Raw genomic sequence first — 21,442 nt, 5'->3', positions numbered from 1 at the left:
CTATCAACAATAATAGGCTAACAACTCCTATATCACTGGCTAAAAAGGGGACATTACATGCACTATTATGGTCCTTCAAAAAGCAAAAATTTCCAAACCCATTGAGACCATATTGCATTCATTCTAGTGGAGATGATGATTGAGTTGCAAAAACCCTTGCAACTAATTATCATGATTCAAGCGGCAAATCAATGGGCCTAATGGAAGACATGATAAGGTTTAAGGGTGAAGGAAGTGGTTAAAGACAATATTGTTAGGTCAAAAGTAACATAAATAACTTAATCTACTTTTTAAATTCCATGTTGAACACATCTTATGCACTCCCTATTTTGGGGAGATATATGAATGAATCAAAATCATGCTCAACCAAATGAAATCAGCAATTGCATAGAGATGCCCTACATAGTAGTTCTACAATAACCAAATTTGACCTGTCATTTTAAAAAGGTGAGGAAAGCTCAACACTCCTTTGTACATTAATGCCTATGAATCAAACTATTCATAGCATGTGCAGAGACTCCCCATAAATAATAACATAGAAGCAAATGGTCTACGCAAGTTGACAAAGAAGGCATACGATATAAAAGAGGCCATATTGAATAGAGGTAAGTCTACTGATGGCAAATGATCAAAAACACACAGAGAAAGTAAATGAGAACATTAATGTGCTTTACTTTAAAAAGTTATCAATTTAAACTTTTGTTTTCTTAGTTTCACTACAACCTTTTTGTTGGCAATTTCCGCTTTTCAACTTTAAATTGTCTCCCCCTATTTATTTCCAATTACACTCATTTCATCAAGCACTTATTTCTTTTGTTTCTATTTTTCCAGCTCTACATCCATCCCACAGCGTTTCTAACTTCAATATCACTTTTGTTTCAAATTCTTATTTTAACTTTAAGTACAACTTTGTTGCTAGCAATTTCCATTTTTCACCTTTAGACTGTCTCCACCTCTCCATTTCCAATTATATTTTGTCAAGCATTTGTTTCTATCTTGGTATTTGTTGATTATGATGTTCATATGCCTTCTTCGAAGAGCTTACAAAGACTACTTGATTACCTTGCTTCTTTTTGTGACCAGCAACAACTGACTATTCATTCAGGCAAAACTAAGCCATTGGTCTTCACTGGTCTTAAGACATCTTTCCTTCACTTTTTCTTTAAGTGTGAAGAGGTTGAGATTACCACTTCTTACACATTCTTGGAGGTTATGTTCTTTGGTCCTTGTTTCAGCTTAAGACATCCCCTTTTGCCTCGCATCAACAAGGGTTATAGCCATTTGACCTTTCTTAAAGATAGTGTTCCCAACATCACATCCATGACACCACATGCAAGATAAACCTCAAGGGCATCAACAAGGGTTATAGCCATTTGACCTTTAGACTGTCTCCACCTCTCCATTTCCAATTATATTTTGTCAAGCATTTGTTTCTATCTTGGTCTTTGTTGATTATGATGTTCATATGGTTTCTTTGAAGAGCTTACAAAGACTACTTGATTACCTTGCTTCTTTTTGTGACCAGCAACAACTGACTATTCATTTAGGCAAAACTAAGCTATTGGTCTTCACTAGTCTTAAGACATCTTTCCTTCACTTTTTCTTTAAGTGTAAAGAGGTTGAGATTACCATTTCTTACACATTCTTGGCGGTTATGTTCTTTGGTCCTTGTTTCAGCTTAAGACATCCCCTTTTGCCTCGCATCAATGAGGGTTATAGCCATTTGACCTTTCTTAAAGATAGTGTTCCCAACATCACATCCATGACACCACATGCAAGATAAACCTCAAGGATACCCTTATCAAACATATTGTACATAGGACAATTTGGGGGCCTTATTAGAGTCTAATCAAGCTTTTGTTGAGCAAGATAAAATACTTTTCCTTCAGCACAACATCAAGTGCAAGCTATCTATTCCACACAATTTAATTCTTGTGCATTTTGGAACTTGCCCCTTCAAACTTCATGTCATCTTTGATCTTGATTGGTTCTTGCACTTGCTATTAAGTTTTGAAGATTCTAATGAGGAACATCATGAGTACAATTACCTTGCTTATTATTCCTTCGAGTCTTTTGCTTCTTTTGTATTCACTGGTCACACACATTATTGGTTAGCCAATACCTCAACCCTTGGATGGATCAAATTGAGGGGCTCATCTCCCCTCTTTCCTAGTAATCTCATGATTCATCCCACCTGGTTGGTAAATCCCCAAACTAGTCTTAGCTCTAAAATGGCTTTCTATTTAGAATACTTTCTCAAGTTGGAGGATGGGCTCATTATCCCCTTTTCATTTATCATGTCATTGGACACATTCCCTCTTAATCCCCTTTGTTTCATTCAAAGTGGGCTCTCATCAATTCCAAATTGAGACAAATCAACAACTTGATAAAGTGAACAAGATTTATCAATTATAAATCCATGGGGAGGTTGAGACTAAGGAGTACTTTATTTTTCTTATCCAATCGACTACAATATTAGAGGAGGTTTTGTTGCTTTTTTAGGGAGGCCCAATCTCTCTCCACCCTTTCCAAGTTCATGAATTAGATGTCTAGCCTACTATCTAGAGGAGATCGTAAAACTTTGAGACCACTCACTTCAGCATTGATATTAGCTCCCAATCCTATCAGCTTATCACCTCCTTTGTGCTTCCTTCGATGCATCGTACCAAGCGCTAGATTAATCTGTCTTATATTCATTCCAAATCAATGAGGCCCCAAAGGGACCTTTTATGACAACGATCTTCCACTAGAATTCTTTAGAAGCACTCTAGGGCCCCAATCTTTGAATAGCTTTACCCTTCTACTTTGAATTTCTTCATGGCTAATCAAAATGTTTATTGAGGGTTTTAGAATTCCCATGTTGGGTCCTCCTTATTGTGTTATTTTTTCTATTGTTTTTGGTTTGATTCTTTGAGCGCATACTTTTTGGTGTTCCCATTGTAGGCTTCCATTTTGATATTCTTCACAACTAGTCAAATGTTTAGATGGGGTTTTAGGGTACACCCTTATTAGGCTCTCCACTCTTTTTGTGATGTTTCTATTGTTTTTTATTTATTTCTTTGTGCACCTTTTTTTTGGTGATCCTATTGTGGTTTGGACCTTGTTTTGTCTTTTATAAAACCTTTGACCTTCTTTGTGGACAATCGTTGGCAATTTATCTAATCTTATTATCACATTGCCAAAACATTTGTCATTTGAAGAGCTGATAGATATCCATGAATGCATACCATAAGTCCCTTTATGATTACCATCAAATTAATCCAGCACCAAAGATGTTGTATGTAATGTAAACCTTGGGATTGCTTTACTTGATTATACAATTTCACATTGTTCAACGTTTGAAACTTCCTTGTTTAAGAGAGGATAGAATACCTGGTATTTGTATACTGCATGTTAGGATGTTCACAAAACTCACATCTACAAAATTAGTAGAGGAAAGTTATTCAAGTTCAATTGTGGAATTATCAACAAGTTAAGATGATAAAAATGGTATTACCTCATCATAATATATTTCCAATAGACACACGTTTAGACTTCAAAAGAAGGCAAGAACATATCATTTCAAATTTGAGAAGTTTATCTTGGAGAAAAATAAGGAACACTCACAAGTATGTGTAATATCAAGCAAAGGGCTCATAAACACAAAAGCAAATCAAGATCAGTTTACCAATTGAAGAAGGCAGTTGTAAACAAGTTTGGTGTTCCTAATTAGTTCAAATCAAAAGACAAGAACACGTGAACCAATCAACTCTTTCAACAATCAATATCATAATAGGACTTACTATTTCTCAAGCACGTAGATCACAACTTGTATATCTCCAACACGCAACATCGTCTACAAGGACTCACGAAGAAAAGGATGATGAAGAAGATTATTGCACAAATGTCAAAATTGTCAAATGAAATCACATATTTAACGAATCAAAACTATCTATTATAGAGAATGCAGAGGAATTATCATGACCAACAAAACAATTATCATAAAGGCTACCAAGGGAATTACCAAGGAAACAATCAAGGAAATACTCGAGAATAGCCAAGATTTTAGTGGAAACAATCAAGGATATAAAAAGAAGACATTAAACATAGTGCCTAACATTGGAAATGTGCCATCACCTTTGGCTAATCCACCAACTTCCAAAACTTAGCCAACAAATAAAATATTCCTAACCAAAGTTGGTGTAGACAACATGACACATACTAGCATTTTGAATTGCAATGTCATTAACTTCAAGTAGCCACTGATATTTTTCAAAAGGAGATAAAAATTATAGAGAATGAAGCAAATCCTCCTACAAGCGGATATAAACTTGTCCCCAAAATAAGTCATTATTGAGCATTGCTTCTCAAAGATTGTGTTTGCACTACTACTTCAAAGTTATGAGGAACAAAATGGTATTCCCACAAGCATCATTTTCAAATATATTCAAGAATAACACACATCAATAATTCACAAATTCCTTATGTAGGAATCCAAACATAACCCTTTCATATTCCCAATCCCCAATACAATTTTTTTTCTTTGTTAAATACTAAAGCTACGCTTTAATGATTTGCAAGCTTCACACTTGCAACACTATAAAGAGTCCATCATAGCACATGGGAAGTACCATATAGATAGAAAATCGTGAGAGCTATGTCAACTTTCCCTTGTTCTTTTTGAATGTGTATCAACTTTCCCTTGTTCTTTTTGAATGTGTATAGTGCTTCAACATTTCTTTCACATTTTCATTGTATCTTAGTATAAGACACAAGCTAAGTAGATAGATCTGTCTATTAGTACAATTGTTATTCACCCTCCAAGGAAAATCCGAATCTCAACATTGATTATATTGTATGCCATTTGCATAGCCTATAATGTCATTCAATGCCGCCACTACAATTCATCGAAATAATCATTTTGTGAACCTCCTCATTATCCTTAAATCACCCAAGCCATAGGTGTCCAAACTTTAAACTTAAACCTGCAAAAAGACCTCTGGATATTGACATATGTTATGAATGGAAGCAACCAAAAACTATTTAATGCAAAAATGCAATTCTCAAGATGTAAGTTTCTTTAGCATATACAGTCGCTCAAATACATTTACAAGATCTCTCTTTCTCTTTGATTAGAGGGGATGCTACATATAGAATCATTTTATTGCAGCAACAAACATTTTGTCCTCCATCTATAACTCCATCTCTTTAAACACAATAAATTAAGTTAAGACAAGCATGGAAGTAAACACGCACTAACATTCAGTTACTGGTGTTAAACAAGCCATGAGCTTGATTTTGTCATTAGACTTCAGCGCCCGTGGCTATAAAGCCACGAAAATGCACTTCCTTTACATTGCTTTTTCTAAATTTTTAAAAAATTAACGAAGTCCTCTCCTTCATATGGAAGTGCATCTTCGTGGCTGTATAGACGTTGCCGACTTCAGCAAAGTAAAGGGATCAATATACAAAAATATGCATCATGAAGAATAAACATTGTACTTTAATTGAACAACCAAATTATATTAAGGTGTCATTCACCCCTGAACAATAGTTCTGAATTTCAAGCATATTCATCGTCAAAGGTAAATTAAATGTGTATTACAAATATACAGTAACCCCACAGAACCCAAAAATAGTCCTTGTCTAATTATGTCTGCATTCCAATTATATTATACAGTTATCAAGGGAAATTTTTTAAGACAATGTTAAAACAATTTAGAATTTTAAAGCTCCCCAAGTGTACAGAATGAAAAAAAAAAATTAGTACAATACAGAAAAATATTGTTTGTCGAAAACATTTTTCTTCAAAGAAAAAACTGACATGATGAAGAAAATCCATTTTAAAGGTTCATTTACTCACCTCCCGACTAACTTGACCGTCTCTACCCCTCACCAGCCTTGACCTTATCCAAATATCTCGTTTCTTTTTTAAATCTCTCTCATCATTACCATTTTCATCCCATGCTAAAGTGTAATTTGAACCCCATAGTTCTAGATTGTAGATATAAATATGTGTCCCAGTACCAGTCTCTGCAAAGTTTGCAAACTTGCTTCCAATGCTATATTCATTGAATGGTGAGTACTTCTTAATGGATTCCAAGTGAGCCTCTGCTTTAGCTTTGCTATGTACTTGAAGGTCAAAATCCATCCATCCTCCTTGCTTTCGATATGTTATAATTGGAACGGCTAGCTCCTGAAAATACTCAGGTTTGAACATAAGAAATCAGACATAGTACAAAAGCATCAAATGAAAGAATGCAATGACAATGTACATTAAATCATCATGGCGACATTGCAAATAAAGAAATCTCACTTTCTTATTTTCATTGTATGAACGTGACAAGAATGCTATTGACCGAGTTTCACTGCATTGAGTAAGAACAATTACATCCTTTCCAAGTTGCATGGATCCAGCCTGCACATATTATATTAGAAAATTTGTCAGCAAACAACAAATGAATTCAAATAATGTGTGCTCAAACTTTTATCGACACCATACATCTAGGATGCACAACCATGATTCCCTCAAACAAGGGTTCCACCAATATCATGTGGAAAACAACAAAATAATAATCAAGATTAATTATGAAAGAAGCCCCTGTTAATTATGTCTGGAGCTTTCTGATGATAGCCATAAACAATTCATGTAATATTAAACAGTATTTTGTTCATCTGCCCATTACTTTTGTAAGGATAAAAAATTTGATTTTTGAGATCATCTTTGCTTGTGTTATATAGAACAGAAATTACTGCATTACCCGTCAAAAATTAACTTCCATAACTAATATAACCTCCAATGGATACTATAGATCACACAGGTCAGGGCTGCAAGCTATATTGAGCTGTACATCATTTGCACAAAAGGAACTGAGCAAGTTGTTATCTTTACAACATAATATTTATATACCGTCTTTTAGTTCATATGATAGAATTGTACAAATGTTCAACTCTTCAAAACTTATATCAAATCATAAGATGCATTATTATATTACCTAGCAAAAGATATATGTATATATTAGTAATGCATTAAATATTATGATGACTTATAACTTGAAAAATATTTATGTAAATTAACCAATGTACTTAACAACCCTCAATAACACCACAGCAAGTGCCTCAGAGATCACTTATTGTGAAGCAGTTGCACCCTTGGCAAGGATCCAGCCAAGTGGAAAATTGGAATAGCAGGAGTTATATTCCTGCCAATAGTGGTATTGGCTAGCTTTGAAACATACATAGACCTCCTCCGATTCAACAAATTCTAGGGAGATGTCAATGCTCTATGAACCATCTTTTTGGATAAATAATATTATATTTACTCCAAGGCTTTATATAATATTATGATATATATAGATCAAGATCCACAAGGTAGAAACTTAACACTGTTGTGTATTACTTATGTAAATCCATGAGTTTATATCTCTTTTAATGTATCTCACCATTTTATAACAGTACACATATTTTGTTCCAAGGAAAACATACTAAAAATGAACACAATAATTTTATAATATGTGGTTAATATTGATTTTAACAGAACACAGATTTGATACTAATCTGTATCTAGTCTTTGTGCCATAAGTGTGTGCGTACAGGATAGGATTCATATCCAGACTGAATGACTAACATAAACTATTTTCATTTTTTAAATGCACCCAATTCCACGATGCCGTTCAAAAATTACCCCATAGGTATAACTTAAAAGGCAGAACATCAAACCTTATAAGAATCAACTGCGGGAACAAAAAAGCAACATTTAATCTCCACAAAATCACTGGAAATAATCAAAAAACTAAACCAATAAATATAATTGTAAGTGGTGATTCCTGCGCTTCCATTGTTCATAAGAAGCAAGTAATCTATTTCTCATAAAAAGATAAAGTAGAGATCCCAATTGCTATAAGCTGGTCATTTGTGCCACATTTGCAAACTCGTTGACTCCCATTTTTTACTGATGTTTTGATTGACTGCAAACATACCACACAAGAACAATGAGTTGTTAAAGAGAAACCAAATGAAGAATCTGGAGATTGATTCCATTGTCAATATATTCTTTTTTTTTGGTGCTTTCATATCTATTTATTTGTGTTTCCCTGTACTTCTTACAATAACATGGTCCTCAAGCATTCGATCATTTGAGTCTTGATATTTTCATTAAAATATGATTGTTTATCCCTCCATCTGTTGGCATTTGAATTGTGTACTTTGAAAAGTTAATTTTTTGTAAATTACAAACTTGAGACCCAAAACCCATCTTATTAGAAACTATAAGGGCCCATTTTGATGCTGGAATACAACCAGAATACGAATTAAATATTAGAATTTGTTTTGTATTCTCCATTTGGTGCGCCAAATAAGAGTTGGGAATAACAATGCGTATTCCCGTTTGGCCCCAACATGAGCATTTGTCCATTCCCAAAAAATCTTGTATTTGGAATAGGCTATTCCTATTCCCATTTTGACTTTTTCCTATTTGATAATGCTTTCAGATCCGCTTCATTTTGACTTCCTGCTCGAGCTCCCCGAGATCTCCTTCATCGCCCCCATTTTCAAAATGATGATAGTCGATCTGTGTGAGGATTGCAGATCTATCAATCCATGATTACTGCAATGCCCGAGGCAAACTTATGGAAAGGATGAGAACCGCCAGTGCTGGATATGCAAATCGATCTTTGAGGGTGCTAGGGTGAGATAAGAATGTCAAGCTCTGCAGATGCAATGATTCAATGCTTTGTCATGCAGTAATAACAATTCAACTGGATCTCATGGAGCAATGATGGAACTCGGGCTCAATACTGCAGAGGTCGATATGTGACATGGAATCAACTCTATGCAATGCTGAGACAATCTGATCCAAAACACCAATTTGAATGGATGGAAGCCGACAATCAAGAATCACTGCAGATGTTTGCTAGCAATGCAGATGTCGCCAAACTAGATTTACCTCCAAATCAATTGAAAATTTCAGCTAAGAACATAAAAACGCTGCTGAGAGATTTGCAGGTCGCACTGGTCATGTGAGCCAAAAGCTAAGAACATAAAAACGCTGCTGAGAGATTTGCAGGTCGCACTGGTCATGTGAGCCAAAAACTCTGGGCTTGGGTTGGGATGCCTTCTTTTGCACTCAATCTGAGCTGCTTCCCCATAGTGTGATGACAAATTTCTGTGCTCAGGAATGCCCATAATGCTGAGAAGTCCAGAGTATCTGCATTCCCTACATTGTTGATTTGGGGGCATTTAGCATTCCTGCGGCAGGGATCTATTTGTTCAAAACAAATTTAAATAATTTAAATTCTTATTCCCTATCCCAATTCCAATTTTGTACAACCAAACACGGGATTAACATATTCCCAATCAAATTCCAGGTGAACCAAACAGGACTGGAATTGCAGTTTTCAATTCTCATTCCTATTCTCATTACCAATTTGAATTTCCAATTCCTATGCCAGCAACCAAACAGACCCTAACAGTTTTGATATTGGCTGCAAGCCTAGAACAGTTTTAAAATCTTTATTTAAAACCAGAGTTATGAGCTAACACAACCCCACATACTCACATGGGCTGGACCCTCTTTCTGACAAATTGTGTGCAAAGCAATTCAAGCATATTCAGACTAGCACTTGAACGATGGAAGAAATGAAATGGCATATGGCTGGCTGATCTTAGGCAACCAATCATGACCTTAATAACTCGTCAAAGTGATCAGTTCTCATTATGGAGACTCAAAGTTCAAAATTTCTTGACAATTGCTCTTTCATTGTTTGCCATCTACCAATAAGTTCTAAGTTGTTGCTCTAATAGAGCTAAGTATTTGTGTTGTTGTGTTAAATACTTGTTTGAGCTGCAATTGCAGACTACTGGAAAACATTAGAAGAAAAATGCACCATCACCATAAAAACCACCAAAGATATCCACCAAATCACTTTTATGTATCCTTCCATAGCTGAAATATATAGACGTGCATATATATAACCTCATACCTTGAATATGATCAAGGATGCAACATACGATGCAAGATCGCAAACTGTTTCACGTCTGAGGGTGCCAAAGTTCAAATTTATTGACTATTGCTCTTTCATTGTCTACCATCTAGCAATAAATTCTAAGTTACTTGTTTGAGCTATGTTTGCAGACTATTGGAAATTATTAGAACAAAAATACAAACCCACACCGTAGGACTACCATAGATATCCACCAAATTACTTTTATAGAACGTCCAATGCCTGAAATATATTAACAATGAACACGCATACAGCTCAAATCCTAAAAATCATCAAGGATGTAATATTGCAAACTGTTTCACAACTGAGAGCACAAAATGCAGCAGATCAAGTGAATAATAGCACACAAAACAATAATAAAAGACAAGTAGATCACAATAATAACTAATTCAATAAGGGACAAGAGAGCGGATAAGCTCTACCTAAAATCTTAGTCATGGTGTTTGGCGAATTTCACAGATCAAATTTGAATTTTGCTGAATTTGAAATATGTGTAAATTTCATTAATGTTCAGCCAATTATTCATACAGTATAATGTGTCATTTTTATTCATTAATGTAAAATCATTAAGGGTGTTTTTGTGAGGTTCAAACAGTTTTCCAAGTGTTACAACTCATTTTTAATTAAATGTTGTTATGTCCCTATTAATGGCACAAATCGGTTTGAGTGCAAAAAATATATTTTGGCAAATTGATGTGAACAATTGCTGACTGCTACTGTTGAGCAATAAAAAAATCTGCACACCTTTATTTGCATCTTTATTTCTGGCCAGTTTCTGCAACTCAACCATGAGGCACACTGAGAGATGCACGTCTCTGACTAAGGGGTCTCTGGCTAGCAGTCAAGCAATTTCATTCTGTGGATGGAAAACTCTCCAATTTCCATATCAATCAAAATTTCACCTACCTCATTCTTTTTCCTCTGCTGCATTTTTTTCCTCAGCAGCTTCTACAACAAGCTACTTTTGTTTAAACTTTATGGGATTGTTTTAAAGAACCTCATATACTTTATTGTTTCTATTTATTTACTTTCATACTTAAATACAATTTGTAAACTACAAATTAAATTGCATTAAAATGCTGATGTAATAAAGTTTAATAAAATAAATTTTAAAATGGTATCAATAATATAATTGTACTTGATTAGCTGCATATTGTTATATAAAATTAAGTCGAATATAACTAAATTGTATTTTTGTGAACCAAATTTGATAGACATATGATGCATTGCTTGCAGACTCTGCGAGTACACTATCACTTGTTTTGCTTAGTGAGTAGAAGCAATTTGCTTTTGTTCAAAATTTTTAGGATTGTATTAAAGAATCTCATATACTCTATTGTTTCTATTCATTTATTTATATACTTAAATACAATTTATGAACTATAAATTAAATTGCATTAAAAAGCTAATGTATTAAATTCTAAAATGGTATCAATAAAATAATTGTACTTGATTAGCTGCATATAGTTATATTGAATAATTGTTACATAAAATTAAGTCAAAAATATAACTAAATTGTATTTTTGTGAATCAAATTTGAAAAACATATATGTTTCATAATATAATTATATGATGCATTGTTCGCCTCTGAGTACTCTCTGAGTTGCCAGGTACACTATAATTTTTTTGCTTAGCGAAAGTTCCCGCATTTTTATAGATGCAAAAAACTGTGCGTAAAAATGTTTTGCAAAAATGTTAAATGCATTTTTCACATGTTTTGCTAGAAAACCATGCATTTTCTCTGCCAAGAGATTTTTTTTTAATTTAATACATCTTGCAATAAAAATTTGAAAAAATATATATATTTCTTTAGGAGATCTTTATTTTTAGTACTTCCTATGTTTCCTAGTTTTTGTCGAGTTTTTTGCCAAGTTAAACATTAAGGGTTTGCCAAGTACTCTCCAAGCCCTTGTCTAAGATGTATGATATATGCATATGATGCAATTTTTCTTTATAATTTATAATGCAATGTGGAACTATTTTGATAATTTATTGGATATATTATATATTTTCAAAATAAATATTATTTTTATTTTTATTTTATAATTATTAAAGGCAAATTGTGATATTGCTATCAAAATTCAGAAGTGTAGTTTTTGAGTTAAACTTGTTGACCCATGTTTCATATGTGGTTCACAAGAAGCCATCTATCATAAGAATGAATGGAACACTGAACACTTAATTGCATCTAGGTGATGCTCACTGAGGTGAAGCACTAAGACTTCTTGATAGGTCACCCATCCCTATACTGCTCTAGCTTAACCACGAAGTTTCCTCCAAGGTTAAGCCCTTTGCTTACAAACCCATTTGCAAAACCTTTAAAGAAGTGCTTTTCCTTGTGAATCATTCATTAAAAAGCCCCTTAAGCTCATCAAATTTAATCTGATATTTTTTCAAATATTTACCCTTGCAAAACATTATCCAAATTCAATGTTGCTGTATCTGAATGTCGTGACTTAGGCTAAAATGCGCATTATAGGAAACCCACTGTTTCACTCATTACCCAGTAATAATTGGTGTTTCCACTCATTACACTGTAAGAATCAGTGTGTTAACTCATTATGCTATAAAAAACAATGTTTCTCCAAGATTCTAGTATGGGAGGAAAGACAAACACAGTTTCAAAATGACGATTATTTGCCTGAATTTTAGAAATGGCAAGAGGAGGGATCTTAGCTTTGTAAGAATCTAGCATTTATATTTTCTACTTTAAAACGTACATTTTACAGATCATCAAATGTAAGCCCATATGGGAGGTCAGCCTTGGAAGTAAGGCCATGGTTAAAGATATATCCTGTTATTCCTGATGATAGAAATCTAATATTAAAAAAAATTGATCTCGTGTTATAAGAGTAATCAATGAACAATCTAGCAGGATCTTAAAAGGCTCGACCAATTGATTACCTTGAATCCAACTCCAAAACGTCCAATATGATCCCTGTTGTCTTCTGTGGGGCGTGCATGCCCGAGACTGAGCATCCTTACAAGTTCCAAATGTGACATGCCCTGACCATTATCAATGACAGATAGAATAGGTATCTTTTCTCCAGCATTTTTATCAAATTCCATTTGAATTGATATATCCAACCTGTTAAACATAGTTCACTCAGTATATGATTATACTATCTCAAAAAAATGCAAAGTAGAACTTTAATTAGCAGTCAGATTTGAAGTGATAAATTTATCTCTGGCTTACTTTGAAGCATTAGCATCCCTGGAATTATCAATAAGCTCTGCAAGAGCACCAAAAGCCCATCCATTGTGCATGTGACGAAGTGCAATCATGTATTCAGGAGTCACTGCAATTCTATCTGTATCTGATTTTTCTTGTTTAACTTCCCTGAATGAATTGTGTGGAGTTTCAAGTGGCATTTGGGCTGAAGAATTATAGATATACTCATAATTTATAGGTGCTCTAGGCAAGGAATATATTTTTTCATACAAAGCTTGCTCTTTTGCAGAGTGAAGATTATGCAGATTAAATTCTTGACACTTTCTTGAAACTGTACAAGTTGCATCACCACTCACAGATCCTGGACTTATTGATTGAGAATTATGTGCTCTTAAGCAAGCATCTTCTGTGCTAGATCTTGCCCTTCTGAAATCTTCAGATTTTACAGCCACCTGGGATTGCTGTCTGTGTAATGCTGCAGTTTGAGGTTTAGATTCTCCTTGAGTCATCACGGTCTCACTAGGCAAGGAATACATTTTTTGATAGAAGGCTTGCTCCTTGCCAGGGTGATGATCATCCAAACTACCTTCTTGATACTCCCTTGAAATTATACGAGATGCATCGCTACTCATCAAGCGTGGACTTGGTGATTGAGAACTCCGTGGCCTTAAGCAAGCATTCTCTGTAATAACCCCTGGCCTTACAAAATATTCAGATTTTACAATCGGCTCTGATCCTCTTATGTGTAACGTTGGAAAATGAGATTTAGGCACCCTTTCTCCTCGACCCAAAACAGACTCTATAGTCCGGTTGTCTGAAAAAGAAGAAGTGTTCATTCATCGAAAATATTGTTTTGCAAATAATACATATGCAAACAAATTTTGATTTCTACAATTCAAAGAAAAACCACATAGCATATAACATTAGATTGGCAAACAGCACAGTTACCAGCAGATACCAAAAATTCTCCAGCTTCTCCATCCTTGGATAACTCATCAAAACGATAAGCAACAGCTACACTATCCCAATTAGCTGAAGCTTGTCCAGCAGGAGGTGTTATCAAGAACTCACAATTTCCATGTTGGCAAACTGCGACCTGTATTAGACACAATAAACATCTTACATTTGTTTTATATTGTCATCTTCAAAATTTTCAAGAAGCACCAAAACTTTGGATACAAAAATTGCTCCTACAAACAAAAAAATCCATTTTATATTGGAAGCAACCAACATAAATAACATTACTTCTCTCAGAGGCTGTACAATATAATGAGTGGAATAACTTTATGTGATGATGAAAACAAAATATTCCCATTTTTTTTAAATAGTAAAGTAGAAAATCCAATAGATGTTCACCTTCTCCCTCTCGTAGAGAAAATTTATAAATCTTTGCCATTCAGAACATTGAAAACGGTTCTGACTGGCTGCATGAAAGTAAACTTGAGGCAACTTTTCGAGTGGATAGTAGGCCGCAGGAATAATATCCTTAATGCTCAAGGATTCAGAGCTGTAAAGGTATTCAAATTTATAGTCACTTTCATAAATAAATCCTTGAAAACATCAAGAGTGAGAACATGCAAAATTAAATGTCATCAGAATAAATTGCCCAGATATGTAACTGTGTTAAGATATTAAGCAAGTACATACAAGCTGGAAGTAAAAGCATCTTAAAAATGTAACATGCAGCTGTTGCAGCAAGTTATCTCTTACAATCTGAGAACTGAACTAAAAAAGGGCAAAAAAAATGCACCATTTGAACTGAAGTAAAGTTTTATGATTAAAGAGAAGTAAAATGTATTTCCCATAAATGAATCATATCAAACAACTTAAATCGTCAACACATTCTACCAATCTAATCTTATAATTTGTGTCAATATAATCTTACATTTTCACCGGAGTGTTAGAGCATGAAACTTGACTGATTTGCTTGCCATCTTTCAAAAGCATAAAAAGAACAGATGATTCATCTGGTCTCCCATAAAAATGCAGAAATCAGATGTCAGACATATTGAACATAAAGAACAAAAAACAAAAAATAGATTTGCACAATTTTAATCATATAAAAAGACCAGCATTTAACACTCACTTTTAAGCTTTCTATTGTTTGTAGAAACAACACTGATAATACCTTCTTAAAGGAACTTAATCATTGTAAAAAATGGATAAAATTACATAGTGATAAACACAATGTATACAACCTAGCCACTTTCTATAGGAAACTTACTACCTATCAGGAGTTGGACAATTGAAGAAATTTAGTCCAAATATTATTTTGTTTGAGAATAAGTTACAATTAAATACATATAGAAACAAATCCAAATGTTCTTTTAATGAAATCCAAATATGTGCAAGGTTGTAATGCACTTACCTTCTTCGGGTGGCTTGTTTAAATCCATCACCACATTTGTAAACTACAAGAAAGAAAACAAAATCTTACTAATAAATCAAGACAAATATTCCCATAACAAATGCATATAAACAAAAGTGCACCTCAAATATGATATAGTTTAATAATTTTCCAGTGGCTTAAAGTGTCCAATGAATACTTGAAAGCTTTGTTGAATTAAAGAATTAAAGAACAATTTGAAGCAAGCTCTTACAAGAAAAAGCTTACAATATAAATCTATCTATAGTAAATAGTCAAGTATCAGCTAGATGTGAGCTTTTCAACAAAAAAGATCATTTATATTAACAATGAAGAGCAAGTAGATCAACATAAGTGATTTCAAAGGACATTTGATGTAATGGCATAGTGATGTTGTAAGCATCTAGATGATGCTGAGTTCAAATATCTTCAATCAAAAAAACATTAATGACTCTATTTATAGTGTTCATATGATCAGTGAGAATTCCATAAATACATCTATTTAAAAAATTAACATGAGGGATCAGCCTAGAAGTATTTAAGAGTTTTTTCTTTTTTTCTAGAATTACTTTATTTACTACATAGACAGAAATTTTGATATGTACTGAAAAAATATTTTCTGTTATTACATTATTTACTTTATCCTTATTTGAAGAGTTATTTTACTTTTACCTATTAATTTTTGTTTTGCCTTCAGAAAAGCCAGCATTCAGTATTTCAGTAATTTTTCTGTTTTCATTTTTCAGTAATGCAGCAAATATTATATATGTATGTTACTTTTTAAAATTCTAATTTTATAGTTTTACTTTTCCTGACAAATTGGCTGTGTTTGGTTTTTATGTACACGCTGCATGGCTGTGACATGGGACGCAATCCTCCATTGCCATGATTTAATACCTCACAGCATAATTACTTATATGACAGAGGTTTTCCATTCTTAAAAGGGACAGGAATATCAAGAAAGACTTGCGCAACTGCATAGGCCTATGTTGAGACCATGCCAGATAAATCATGTGCTTTTGCTCTCTTTGAAGTTTCGCAGTTGATCTCTAATCCATTAAAAAAGGAAAAATGTCGCCACCTCTAGTTCATAAATCTTATAAACTCAGTGCTCACTTAGAATCAACCGGAATATCTTAAACTAAGAGCTCAATTGGCAGTAGTTTTGCTAATAGGAATAAATAATGTTTTGTATAGTAAATCGCAACATAATGGATTGTAATTCAAAAATAGTTGTTAGTTGTCATGGAACGCATAGTGCTATATATGTCTATATGAAGAATATGAAGAATCGGTACTCTATTGTTGTCCACATTACTCGTACATTATTAAAGTTATAACTTGCTGTCGTCTTTAAGTCTTGTTTCTCAATTACTCTATTGTTCATTAGAATATTTATGTTTACTTTGTAAGTTACAGGTATTTAATCATAGGGAGTAAAATTTTAGTGGTATTGTCTGTTCAAACCTGAAGATGTGACCTATTGCAGCAGGCAAGATGGCAGTGTAATGGGCCTACCATTTGAACACCGGACGACAGGTTGATCCAAGACATGGTATATTTGTGGGAAGTTTTGGTCAATTGGTATGGATAGAGGGAAGCTCGAGCTTGGGCGGTCCCTTGGGATAAATTATCTTGCCATGTGATGAACTCCCAATGACCCATGTTGTCTTCAACCTTCTTGGGAAAATTCCAAGGTTGTTGGCACAAAACCTTATTGAATTGCAAGGCTAGCATGAGGAAAGGCGCCAAGAGAAACCTCATCAGTAGATACTATGAATGTACCTAGAAAGAACCCATTGGGAGAAAGTTGTGCAAGATACCCACTAGCACCATAACATAATCGATTAATGCACCTAAGAACAAATAAGGAAAGATGTGTACCAAATATACTCAAGAAGAGGCAGGTGCAATATGGAGATCTCTCCCTCTAAGAGAGCAAACGAAGAGGAGATAATAATTACAAGCAATCCTCAAAAATTCACAAAGTCCAACTAAAAGTAGAATATTACTAACATAATAAGTGAAGATCTTGCCAAATAAGCAAGTAACAAACTAGTAAACTCTACTTCCAGCAAAGACTACAAATCTACCAACAATACTAGTACCAACAACTTGTTTGTATAGTAGATACATTACGAAGGGGAAGATCACAACCTCCAAACCAAGGTTGCCCAAAATTTTGAAACCAATTTATAGTAATTTAAAAACTTGTCCCTCAAAGAAGAACCAAAATTAGGGGATCTAAGACAAAGACTTTGAGGAAAGAGTACAAAAACGTGAAAAGTGATCAAGGTGTAGAAGACATGTAAACATAGAAGGTCCACGTGTGGTCGAGAATGCAAGAAAGGTACCATGACATAAATGAGGGAGGGGCAATTCAATCTAGTCATACATCTGGTACCTACTAAGAAAGAACACTGGTCAACAATTGAAAAAGGCAAAATCTCTCCTAATTCATAGCGAAGGGATCGGACAAAACTTGACCAAGATCCTCCCCACCAACAAAAATTCTCTCTATTGTGTGCAGGTGCAAGTTTGCAAGTTCTCGCATCAGATTTGCAAACCTAGGGTTTCAACTTCCAACAACATTTTCAAGTTTTGGATTTCTATATAGAGCAAGTCATGGTTGACCTCAACCTTAACCCAAGTTGTCCTTGACCTTGGAAGCCCCTGCCTGAGGCCTCCAAATTTTCTAGGTTTGCAAATGCATGCCTGTACAAATGGATCTCAAACAATTTCAATTTTTGCTTTAGTTTGACAATGTGTTTCAAGTTTGAATCTTGGTAAGCATATCACACCACCTCGTTGTTTCATAGTGTTTACTTTCATCCTATTTCATTACATTACAACTCCTTCCCTCAGGGAAAGGAGGAAAAAAACCCAAGGAACTTCTACATTGAGAAGATCATGCATTAGTACTTTCCCAAAGCTAATTGGATCTCCCTTGTGGAAGATTCTTAGTGTTCATCCTAGCATACATTTGGTGAGTGATCTATCCAACTTGATTGCTCACCATTTTGCATGTTACATTTTGGTGAACCTGATCCTCTCACATTATATACATTCCAATTGGATAGTTATATCCCACTTGTGTGATTTTCCTTCACATCTTGTATGCATTCTTGCACATCATTACTACATCTTCTTGATTTGGTAGTTAGATTTCATTTTGGTGTTAGCATTACTTCACATGTTACAATGTTTGTATCTAGATCTATAACGTTTGCCTTTGATATGGTGACTTGCCTTTGATATGGTGACTATATTGCTTCATTTCCTTTATTTGCATTGTGAATAATATGAAACAAAAAACATCCCATAATTAGTTAATTCTTAGATTGCATTGCATTGTATTTCAAACAATATAAAAGCACAAAAATATTTCATTCTATCTCATTTTCGATGGGGTTGTTATCTTCATCTTCAAGTTTTCTTCAAGATATCTAAAATGCTTTGCTTCATGCATATGAAAACACTTGTTTTACCTTTCATTGATTCCCATAAACATCATCTAGCTAAAAACCAATCTCACCCATGAAAACATTTCTTCAAATGCATCCTATATCTAAATCAATCTTAGATTGCACTGCATTTTGTTTATAACAATATAAATACACAATTATTTCATTCTATTTCATTTTCAATGTAGTTGTTGTTTATAACAATATAAATACACAATTATTTCATTCTATTTCATTTTCAATGTAGTTGTTATCTTAATTTTCAAGTTTTCTTCAAGATATCCAAAATGTTACATTCCATGCATCTGATGACACTCTAGTTTTTTCTTTCATTGATTCCCATAAAGATCATCCTACCAAAACCAATCTCACATGAAAACATTTCTTCAAAGCATATCCCTCCATAAGGTAGTCTTGAAAGGTGATGTTGATCTAACTTTTCAATCCTGATTTATTCCTCTCCTAATGTATGCATTCTTCCTTCTTAGATGATTGTCCTATTTGGGATGCACCCTTAAATAAGGACATGAGTTACTGCCTTCCTCATAAAGCCACTTTTATACAATTATGGTAACATGCTTATTGCTCATAATGATAAACCACTTCTTATGAGCTTCATGGATATTCCTTCTATAAATGATGCATTGATGAGTTATGTTTCTCCTCCTACGAGTACCTTTGATGAGGCAATAGATAGATTAGATTGTTTCCTCCACCAAGAGGCCCAAGCCCAAGTGTTAAAGATATGAAGTGGACCCAAATTGTGATCTCACACACTCCAAGAGCCTTTTGCTAGACTCCTATAAGCCCAAACTCCTTAAGACAATTGTAACCCTTTAGCACCTTTTTGTTGAATCCTGCATATAGGCCTAGTAGGAGGCCTAGTCACAATTAGCCTTCCTAACTCAATTTTTCCTTAACCATTTGAATTTCTTCCAAACAACCCTCCTAACAAATTACCTTCCACTCTTTTAGGGATACCTAAGAGATTTCAAAGATTTGGATGTGGGTTTTGTGTAAGAAGACCTGTTGGTTCTAACTCTGAAAAACACCAATTTTCTTTAGTAATTTGCAAGTAAGTTCTGATACTACTGTAAGAGCCCTACTGGCTCACACTACTGAAACGCTGGATAAAAAAATTCTTGCTTTGAAATATTTTACAATATTTTGTGATTTTTGGAATATATGAATTTTTGGATTTTTGAAAGATATGGAATGTTAAGATAATACTGAGACGAAATACAAAGTAATAACTACAATTGAATTACAATTCAATGCTGCAATTTATTGCTTTTACACTCAGGGAATTACAAAATAGAAAAACTTGTATAAAATTGCAGAAGCTATCAATTTGCAGCAGATGTAATGAGGAAGAAAAACCATACAGATCCAGTACTTAATCACCCACAGCTGCTAAATGCACAACACTGCCACTAGACCAAACACCCTTCTCCCAAACAGATCATGGACTAATGAATGAAGCCACAACAGCAGCAGTAGTCACACCAAGGACATGAGACAGAACTCACAGGAAAAACGCCACTCTTGGCATCTAGGAAAAATAGTAAATCGATCGGGTTTACACACCCAATCTTATTGCCAGGTGCTAAAGAAAATCCCCGCCCAAAAATGTGGTGATAGCAGATAAAATCCAATGCCAATTTGCAGATTTATTTGATACCAAATAGTAGCTCCATTTACCTTCCAACACATAGTAATTACAGTAGATAAGGATAGGAAAACTTGAAGATTCTTAACCCTCACAATTGACACCCAAAATCAGATTGAAATCACAATTCAATTCACTATACAACACCAGTAAATTGAATGCACAACTCATATTCAGAGTATTGAATCAATTTGCTATACAAGAGCAACAAATTGATGCTCAGATCAAGAGGAATCAGTCCTCAATAATTCTCAAACTTCAAACACTCAAAAAACTTCACAAGTACTTAAAAGGCAATAGACAAGAATGAATCTATTTCCTTCATGAAGCCTCTTTTATAACACACAATGCAACCTGACTAATCCAATACAAATTTCATTAAAGATGCTTTCATCAACACACCTTTTAATTAGAAGCTTCCATCTAATAATTTTAAATAAATAACTCCCAAACTCGTAGCTTCTTGAAGACACTTCTCACTTATAGGGCCTCAACACACCATCAAGTTATATCACTTAAATGATAGTCATTTATCAAGATGGTCCTAATAAACAACATATAATATAAGCTCCATTAATTTACCCAGCCAATCACCAGGTGCCTCAACTCCACTGATAATAATAGTAATTACCGACAATTGGCTTAATATAAATAGCAAGTCAATATACAGAGACCCTCAAATCACCCTATCAGCTCATAAGGGTCGCAATGATGAACTAAGCCCAGCTACAAGACCCTACTAGAATTGGGGCATTACATTTTGTCTTTACTAGGTTAACCCAATACTAGTGT

The 21,442-nt window shown here is 34.1% G+C and overlaps 1 protein-coding gene across 4 annotated transcripts in view; it reads right to left on the bottom strand.

The window, feature by feature from the left end:
* LOC149563072 (uncharacterized) overlaps positions 1 to 21,442 on the bottom strand; it is a 64,284-nt gene that overhangs the window by 29,020 nt on the left and 13,822 nt on the right. For all 4 annotated transcript variants that reach the window (XM_089826491.1, XM_089826489.1, XM_089826490.1 and 1 more), the window contains 8 exons: positions 15,521 to 15,563; positions 15,038 to 15,119; positions 14,509 to 14,659; positions 14,101 to 14,248; positions 13,177 to 13,966; positions 12,885 to 13,068; positions 6,296 to 6,397; positions 5,843 to 6,175 (listed from right to left, as the gene is read on the bottom strand). In XM_089826491.1, coding sequence (XP_089682617.1) covers positions 5,843 to 6,175; positions 6,296 to 6,397; positions 12,885 to 13,068; positions 13,177 to 13,966; positions 14,101 to 14,248; positions 14,509 to 14,659; positions 15,038 to 15,119; positions 15,521 to 15,548 — 1,818 coding nt within the window. In that variant the 5' untranslated portion in view covers positions 15,549 to 15,563. The remainder of the gene's footprint in view (positions 1 to 5,842; positions 6,176 to 6,295; positions 6,398 to 12,884; positions 13,069 to 13,176; positions 13,967 to 14,100; positions 14,249 to 14,508; positions 14,660 to 15,037; positions 15,120 to 15,520; positions 15,564 to 21,442) is intronic.

The sequence above is a fragment of the Cupressus sempervirens genome, chromosome 4, assembly GCF_028749045.1.
Source record: "Cupressus sempervirens isolate cs-2001-9-10 chromosome 4, ASM2874904v1, whole genome shotgun sequence".
Classification (NCBI taxonomy): domain Eukaryota; kingdom Viridiplantae; phylum Streptophyta; class Pinopsida; order Cupressales; family Cupressaceae; genus Cupressus; species Cupressus sempervirens.
The sequence above is the reverse complement of the archived record's forward strand: the minus strand, read 5'-3'. Positions and strand labels throughout refer to the sequence as shown.